The sequence below is a fragment of the Chiloscyllium plagiosum genome, unplaced genomic scaffold (genome assembly GCF_037043375.1).
Source record: "Chiloscyllium plagiosum isolate Xiang-an unplaced genomic scaffold, Cpla_swu_hap1 HiC_scaffold_26, whole genome shotgun sequence".
Lineage (NCBI taxonomy): Eukaryota > Metazoa > Chordata > Chondrichthyes > Orectolobiformes > Hemiscylliidae > Chiloscyllium > Chiloscyllium plagiosum.
This window is the reverse complement of record NW_028270164.1, coordinates 11097957-11107297: the sequence shown is the minus strand read 5'-3', so window position 1 is coordinate 11107297 and position 9341 is coordinate 11097957. Positions and strand designations below refer to the sequence as shown.

Sequence of the window (9341 nt, the reverse complement as noted above, 5' to 3'; positions counted from 1 at the left end):
ATGCATTGGTTGAAATATTTATAATCTGCATGACTTTTTTATAATATCTGCAACAATTAAAATGTTCTACCTGATATTCAAAGCCCTTAAAGCTGAGTTTTGTGCTACTCAGTCACTGTGTAATGTTAATCGATGCAAGGGTAAAAAGTCAATTACCTGGATAACTGATTCTTCTGGTGCATGTGTGGAAGGTATTGCATTCAGAATCAGCAAATACTGAATTTGATTGTTGTTGATTGTTCAAAGATCTCTCCTATTTATACTTTAAGTACTTCCTGCTCAAGCACAAAGGTGGGTTACAGCCAATGGTAAAGTTTAATGAATTCTGTTCTGCTAAGTTCCTTATTACCCAAATACTGAAGACGTTACACAGTTGCTTGGAATTTCCAAGGCTGTTTTGGTCCAAATTGTACATTTGCCAGAATTTGGCTACTACAGTCTTTCTGGCTTCCACCAATTATCCATCCTCAGAAAAGTCCAATAGATCCTTAGAGCAGTGATATTTTTATTCCCACATCAATGGTTCTCTTGTTACCCCATTACTGCATATTATTGGATTGTTGCAGATTTGAGTTTTCTAGAAAATGAACGGATACAGAATGCCCCAAATTCATTTTAGGGTCCTAGCCTTGCATCTGCTGTAGCGGTTAGAATTGAAGTTGGTTCTACATCTGAAAGGACTTTTCTCAGATGAAAAAATACCTTTTATCCTGCCTAGGTCAGATATGAAACCAAGTTCATATACCTGATTAAAAAAAAATACTGCATTTCCAACACATGCACTGAAGAACCAGGTCAAGATCCAGTGCTACATGAAGACTGTCAAATGTTTTTCATAGCATCTTTAACTGACATCCTGGAGGGCAGCGCGTCATTTCTTATTTAATCTGCTCAAATGTGGCAAGATAGTCTAACATATTGGCATTATACTCCGTTGAATCCAATCCTCAGAAACTGAAGTTGTTTCAAAATATCACTGGATTTGAATACTAGTCACAGCTGAGAAAGGATATTATTTTCTAAAGAAGTGTTAGCCAAATGCTGCTTTTTAAAATGGGAGTTTCCCTTTTTTTTGTAACAACAACAAAACACTATCTCTGTAGTTGAAGCACAACAAATGAAGAAATGGTATTTTACAATTAGGCTGCACTTGTGTGCTACTACAGTGTAGTGTTAATTTCAAATGTAGGAAGAAAATTCATACATTTCTCTAGGGGGAGAAAAGTAGCCTGATATTAAAATAAGAAAACAAAACCAATTTTGAAAATAATCATTTCTTGCAATTCATGACTTTTCTACCCTCACCCTTACAACAGAAAAGGATAAATGCATAACTGGAATAAGGTCTTGTTGACAGCAATACATTTCTCTGACCACAAAAAAATTGCCATGTTTCATGCAAGACAATGAACACTGGTGCGTCACTGAACTATGGAGAGTGTCACTGAGTTGTCCTCTCTCAACATCCAGACATCTGTACCGTACAGGAACCAAGATGGTGAGAAACAACAACCATACCTTAAATGTTTTGTGATGACTTCCCCAATCAACTCAAAGGCGCAAGGTCAAGATCTACTGTTGTCCCGGCTGACCTACCTTAGGATGAACTAATGATTAAAGTTGAAATATCTGAATGTTATGGTTGAGTAGTGGCCCTCATGCTGCACTAACTTACTACTTTGTAATATACCCTATCATCCCTTTTAAGAAAAACATTTTCTTGCTACATTACAGCCATACTTGAAGCACTGAAATTGCATCCAACGTAATACCAATTCTGTAAAATAAATGGTTTTCTAAAATGGTTTACCATTTCTCAGGAAGCAGTCTTTCTGCTACATTTTACTGAGTAATTGCATTGGGTACACAATGAAAATTAAAAAAAACGCACTTGTACATTATCTCAATTAACAAACACTGGAAAAAATACAAAATCATGTAAGTTTCATAATAACATACCAAATGCATCAGGTAAACCCCTTCCTCTCCTCTGTCACTCATTACAAGATAACTATTCCATTTGTGTTTTTAACCCTCTCCCTCATCCCCAGAGGTTTTTGATAAATTTACAAGACACTACACTTTGACCTTTGTCAACTTTCTAAAAGTAGACAAAGCATCAGGGTGATTCTCCCCATACATCCAAAACTAACAGACTAGGTACCATCACCATTGAAAGCAGTTGCAACATTGGCTTTCTCCACCTAGACTAAAAGTTACTCCAAGTCCTTTTCCTGTTGAAGTGAGTTTCATCACTGACACTTCAGTAATGTTATTTAGTCTAAATTCTCAAGGAAAAGAAGGTTTTTCCCCTGGAGAAGACCATTTTTTTGTAAAGCTCCACTTGTTTCAGGAATGCAGGCGAGGCAGTCAATGTAGGAATACTGGATGGAGGAGAGACCGTCAATTTGACTAGGTGTCTGTTTCAAAGGACTTGCATAAGGCAGAGGTTTAGGCCACCCTGATCACCTGACCCACTATTTCTTCATTCTGCTGGTGTTTCTGCAGAGAGGAAGAAAAGGAGAAGATTACACCTCAGTAAAATGTAATGTGCATAATTTCTATGTAAAATCAATTCAGAAACTAATAATTATTGAGAAATGCTACCCAGAAGGTTTATATATTCTAACTGAATTGAAGGACTTAAATTATCCACTACAGGAAAAAGTAGATATAAGGACAGATAATAAGTTAGATTGTAAATATCATTTGTCCTGAGTTTACCATTTGTCAGACACTCTGGGCTGTAGTTCATAGTGGATTAGCTGGCATGTTTCATTAACCCAGGGGTTCCTCACAACTTTGTCTTCTGGCTCTGATCCCTTTCATAGTGCCCTCCTCACTCTAAAGCTTATTTACACACGCTGAAGATTAGATTAGATTACTTACAGTGTGGAAACAGTCCATATTTGATTAATCTTCTCTTTTGTAATTTCTTGCTAAACACAATCTCCATCTCTATTACAGTGCAATGGCTGATTCCAACCTGACATCATCAATCTCTCTTTTATAGCTATTCAATGTTTCTGGCAAAACTAGCCACCAGAAATCCCTATCACTTCTATTGCTACCTCCAGTAAGCCTAGATTCCTTAATCATGCCAAACACATTTTCCTTTTTCCCAGAAACTCTGAACATTCTATAATGGCTAAGTCAGTCCATGACTTTAGCACTTCCATAGCTTGGAGGATCTAATGAATCTTACGATAGGATAGGTGATCCATTTCCCATCTCCAGCATCTAAACATTATCACAAACTTACTTCTCCTGCCTTTATTTCAATGTTGCTCTGGCCGGTGCTCAAAGCTTTTCTCTCATCTCTTCAAAGATGCATCCGTACCATTGGGTATCTACTTCTTCACGCTAAATGTCTCAATCTCGACTGGTCACATTCACCTCATATAATTTATTCAAAACTGTGCAACTACTTGCCTCTCCAAATGCCTATCTGCTTTCAATTTCAGACTTTTAAAACCAAACCTTGGCATCATCCAATAACTGTTTAATTTGGCGGGTTTCTTTGAATTTTTTCAACCTTTGTGAATTCTTAACTATTCATTAATCTTGGTTTCCTGATTAAAGTACTAAAAGGGTTTCGCTGCCTTCAAACACATGATGATGCTCACTGCCGTGATATAGTATATTTTATTGTGTAGCAATATTTATCCAGATCAAACACCTCAAAAGTTGATGGATTCATGGATTGAGAACATACTCAAAATGACTAATACAGTACATCTACAAATAAGCACAGTTCCAGTGTGTGCACTGATGATGCAATCTGAAATTGTTACAGTACATGGGAAAACAAAAGGCAGAAACATCTAGAAATACTCAGGTTGAGGAAGAGTTGTGAAGCACTGGAAACCAGTCAGTGTTTCAGGTGCAAAACTCTTCTTTCAGAATGAAGAACAATGATCTGAAATATTGACTGATCATCTTCTGCTACTCTGCAAATGTTCGCACACTTGATTATTTCCAGCTTTCTTGTTTTTAAACTTCGAGTTTCTGCAGTATTTTGCTTTTTGTTTAGCTTGTCAGGAAAGCTCCTTGAAATGCTACTACGGTTGTTCAAATTGTTTGAAGTGGATAAGTGCCCAGAAATATTGATCAGACAACAATTAAGACTGAAAAAGAAAATGAGCTGTAGAAGCATAACTACTGTTTGAAGGAGCGATGCTACAGAGGGAACTTGGACATGTTATTTTGTTAAGTGCAAGGCTTTTGAAGAGGAGTTAAAAGTGGCTTCTTTCCAAAACAGAACAAGTCGGAATTTTCAGTTTATAAAAAGTGTGATTGCCCAAACTCTGGGAAGTGAGCAGTATTCTTGTGGATTCTAGATAACAGTGCCATATTTTAAACCAATAGCTGCAGTACAGTAAATGTGATAATTTTCTGTGGTTAAACAGATAAAATCTATTACCTAATGGCTTTAATAAGTTCAAGTGTGTACAAAAACAGAGTTTGTTATTCTAATTGTCCTATTTCCTATACTACCTTGGCTGTACCTGCACTGCTGGGGAACTTTTGTTGAGGAGAATGTCAGAGTGCAGAGTGAAGGTGGTAGCCCCACACCACTCTGAAAATGTAACAGAATAATACATTACCTTTTTTTTGTTTTTTTTTCTACAGCCTACCCAGAAATCATTCAGGCTGTTGAATAAATATAAATATACAAATAAATATCACAAAAATTACAGATGACAACCTTAAGGGTTGGTTTTTAATAAATACTTAGGGCTAGCATTATAAAAATCTTCATTTCTCACAGGAATACATCTTCAAGGGTGAAGAAAATAAACTGCATTAATGGTCTGTGTACAATTTCCAATATTTTCCTTTCTACATTCAAAGGTGGGAAAACATGACAAGAAAAATTGTATACTCTGAAGAATTAGGAGATAGGATTTCCCCTTATTCAAATTGCATACGTGCTCACATACATCTGAATGTTTTAGCAATATTGTAAACAAGTTAATAACATGCAGCTGACGAGAGACCAGATTAATCAGGTAACAGACACACAACTTTGGAAATATACAGCAGATGAGTCAGCTCTGAAGGTGAATTGTGGGTTAATGCTTTGGGTAAAGACCGATGATTCAGGACATATTTACTTTTCCATACTCCTTTATCCATTGCAGGTGACATGTGTTGTGATTGACCTCTCCAGAACAGGGGAGAGGTGCCATCTTAATATATCTTTCCTGTACTTGAAGGTCTACAAAGCTATGGTGATCTCTTTCACATCAATATTTGCCAATTTTAGTAAATTACATATTTTCGTTTTCAGAAAGAGGAAACAAATTCGTTCAGTGGATGCAAGCCGCTCTCCTGCTCTCTTCCCTTTCTTCTGATTCCTTTTGACTTCTAGTCCCAATGTTGTTCAGATGCTCGTCTGCCAAAGTTTTAGTATCCTCTGACCTTCCACCTGTAACACTCCAAATGATTTGTTCTCTTTATGCCGCCACTAAGTTACAATTCTCACATAACGCTCAACTCTTTGTTGTCTTATTTCTGTGCTCTCTTCTGATTCTTCCAGAGCCCTTGTGAAACATTTGTATTCTGTTTGCTGAGAGTTGCCAAATTCTGCATTCCTTTTACCCATTCTAAACTACCCCTTTCTGACTCTTCTCCTTCTTTGAAATCCCCAAAGCTATCTTGGATTCTCAAAATTAGGATCATGTGAAATTAGGAGAAAGTGAGGACTGCATCATGTGAAATTTGCTGAGGGATTGGGGCAGCAGCACCCACCTTTTCATCACTACAGTGTAGGTTTAGCCATAAAGCTCGATTTTTGAAAATCACTTACTCACATGAACAGCTTTGAACAGCAAGAATTTACCAGAACCACTACTAGTCCAAAGTAACTACACAGGACAGGTAGATATTAAGGTTCCAATCATTTTCTAATAATCCATTTCAGACCGCAACAAGACAAAAGAAGCAGATATACGCCAGTTAGCCCCATCGAGTCAGCTCTGCCATTCAATCAAGGCTGATCTGTTTCTTAACCCCATTCTCCTGCCTACTCCCGTAACCTTTGATCCTCTTGCTAATCGAGAATCTACCTCTGTCTTAAGTGATTTGGCCTCCACAGTCTTCTGTGGCAATGAGTTTCACAGATTCACCACCCTCTCGCTGAAGAAATTCATCCTCATCTCAGTTCTTAAAGAGATGTCCCTACTGTGAGGCTGTGCCCTTGGGTCCTAGACATATACAGTGAAAATATCTTCTCTATGGTTACTCTATCCATGTTTCTCAATATTCTGTAAGTTTCAATGAGATTCCTCCCACACATCCTTCCAAACTCAGAGTATAGAACCAGAGTCCTCAATTGCAAGCCCTTCATCCCTGGGATCATGCTTGTAAACATCCACTGGAGACCCTCCAAATCCAACACATCCTTCCTTAGATATTGGGTCCAAACTGTTCAAAATATTCCAAATGTAGTCTGATCAGGGCTTTACACAGATTGAGCAGTGCATCTCTGCTCTTGTATTGTAGCCCTCTTGAAATGAATGCTAACATTGCGTTGGCCTTCCTTTTCTGTCGAGATGCCGGTGTTGAACTGGGATAGACAATGTCAGAAGTTACATGACACCAAATTATAGTCCAACAGGTTTATTTAAAATCGCAAGCTTTCAGAGTGTTGCTTCTTTGTTGTCAGGTGCTCTGACAAAGGAGCTGTGCTCTGAAAGCTCATGATTCTAAATAAACCTGTTGGACTATAACCTGGCATTGTATAACTTCTGACTGTGTAAGATCTCTGAAGTCTTTCCACTTTTAGAAAATAGTCTATGCCACTATTCCTCCTGCCTATAATTCCGCCTACCTAAGTTCATAACCTCACACTTTCCCACACTGTATTCCATCTCCTCGTCTGTGCAAGTTCTTTTGCAGCCTCCCTACTTCTTTAACACTACCTGTCCTTCCACCTACCTTTGCGTCATCTGCAAACTTAGCAATAATGCTCTCACAGTTCCTTCACCAAGATCATTAATGTACAATATGAAAAGTCGTGGTCCCAACGCAAACACTTCAAAACACCACGAGTCATCAGCTGCCATCCTGAAAAAGACCCCTTTGTCCCTACTCTGTCTTCTGTCAGCCAGCCAATCCTCTATTCATGCCAGTACCTTGCCCTCACGCCATGGCTCTTATTTAGCAGCCTCCTGTGTGGCATCTTGTCAAACGCTTTCTGAAAATCAAGTTCACTGGTTCTTCTTTGTCTAACCTGCTCATTACCTCCTCAAAATTTCTAATGGATCCATCAGGTATGACCTCCCCTTGAGGAAGCCGTGCTGACTCAGCCTTATTTTACCATACACTTGCAAATATTCTGCAATCTCACTGATAATAATGGATCCTAAAACCTTACCAAGGTCAGGCTAACTAGCCTTTAGTTATCTCCTTCAGAACTCTGAGGTGTAGTGCATCAAGTCAGGGCGATTTAACCACCTTCAGACCTTTCAGCTTCCTAGCACCCGTGTCCGTGGCGCAATCGGTCAGCACATTCGGTTGTTAACCGAGAGGTTGGTGGCTCGAAACCACCCAGGAGCGGAGTGCTCACTGTTCTCACACCAACTGCTTGGGGCGGCACAGTGGCTCAGTGGTTAGCATTGCTGCCTCACAGCACCAGGGTCCCAGGTGCTGTCTGTGTGGAGTTTGCACATTCTGCCCATGTCTGCATGGATTTCCTCTGGGTGCTCTGGTTTCCTCCCACAGTCCAAAATGTGCAGGCCAGGTGAATTGGCCATGCTAAATTGCCTATAGTGTTAGGTGCATTAGTCAGAGGGAAATGGGTCTGGGTGGGTTGCTCCTCGGAGGGTCAGTGTGGACTTGTTGGACTGAAAGGCCTGTTTCTACACTGTAGAGAATCTAATCTTACCTTTTCCTTAGTGATGGCAATTACACTCACCTACGCCCCCTGAATCTCTTGAAATTCTGGTATGCTGTTGGTGTCTTCTACTGTGAAAAATGATGCCAAGTACCCATTCAGTTCCTCTGTCACTTATTTGTTCCCATTACTACTTCTCCAGCCTCACTTTCTGGTGGTCCAATGTCTACTCTTGCCTCTCTTACTTTTCATGTATCTAAATAAAAACTCTTGCAATCGTCTTTGATATTACTAGCTAGCTTACTCTCTTATTTCATCTTCTCCACCTTTATTGCTTTTATAGTTACCCTCTGCAGGTTTTAAAGTTTCCCAATAATCTTCATCACATTGTATGCTTTTCTTTTGCGTTTATGCTATCCCTGACTTCCCTAATCACCGATAGTCAACTTGAACTCCCGTTAGCATGTTTTTTTCTTCCTTGGGAGTAACTTCAGCTGAGCCTCCCGAATTACCCCCGGAAATGCCTGCCAGGGCTGCTCCATGCTCTTCCCTGCTAGGCTCCTCCCGCACGTTTTTGTAGTTACCTTTACTCAACTGCAACACAGCTACGTCTCCCTCTCAAACTGCAGGGTGAATTCTACCATATTATGGTCACTGACCCCTAGGGATTATAGAGCCATAGAGTTGTACAGCACGGAAACTGACCCTTCGGTCTAACTCGTCCATGCCGACCACAGATCCAGAGCTTGTCCATTCACCCTATTCACGCCCCTCATGATTTTATAAACATCAAAGGTCACCCCCCTCAGCCTCTGATGCTCCAGGGAAAATAGTCCCAGCCTATTCAGCCGCTCCCTATAGTTCAAACTCTCCAACCTTGGCAATATCCTTGTAAATCTTTTCTGAATCCTTTCAAGTTGCACAACATCCTTCCTATAGTAAGGAGACCAGAAGTGCACACAATACTCCAAAAGTGGCCAAATCAATGTCCCATACAGCTGTAACATAACTTCCCAACTCCTATACTCAACGCATTGACCAATAAAGGCAAGCATGCCAAATGCTTTCTTCACTATCCTATCTACCTGTGACTCTGCTTTCAAGGAATTACTTCACCTTAGCTGTCTAATCAAGTCTGCTTCATTACACAAATCCAGAATTACCTGTGCTCTATTTGACTCTATGACAAGCTGTTCCAAACAAAATCTTGTAGAGATTCCATATATTCTTTGTGGAGTTCCATTCCCAACCTGATTTTCCCAATATACCTGCACTATTGAAATCCCCCATGATTATTATAATTGTGTCTTTCTTACATGCCTTTGAAGCAAATTTCTTATTATTGCTCTCCTCTCCAGTTATTTCTCCAAAAAGATATCTGGTTTGATATTTGGCCCCAAATCCAAAAATACCATGAATTTAGGAATTCATTCCCCGAATAACTGATGGCCTTTCATCAGCCAGAAGCATACTAAAGTCAAAATATATCTTCCTTGCTAAT

General features: G+C 39.5%; 1 protein-coding gene across 6 annotated transcripts in view; it reads right to left on the bottom strand.

The window, feature by feature from the left end:
- Window positions 1-1805: 1805 nt before the first annotated feature.
- LOC122563074 (nuclear transcription factor Y subunit alpha-like) overlaps window positions 1806-9341 on the bottom strand; it is a 66167-nt gene continuing 58631 nt past the window's right edge. For 4 of the 6 annotated variants that reach the window (XM_043716456.2, XM_043716452.2, XM_043716455.2 and 1 more), the window contains one exon: window positions 1806-2502. Coding sequence is in view for 4 of the 6 variants with exons in the window: in XM_043716452.2 (XP_043572387.1) it covers window positions 2452-2502 (51 nt within the window). In the remaining 2 variants the exon portion in view is untranslated. Of the gene's footprint in view, window positions 2503-4607; window positions 4654-9341 lie in introns of all 6 variants that reach the window. The other 2 variants (XR_006315479.2, XM_043716457.2) reach the window with 1 other exon arrangement.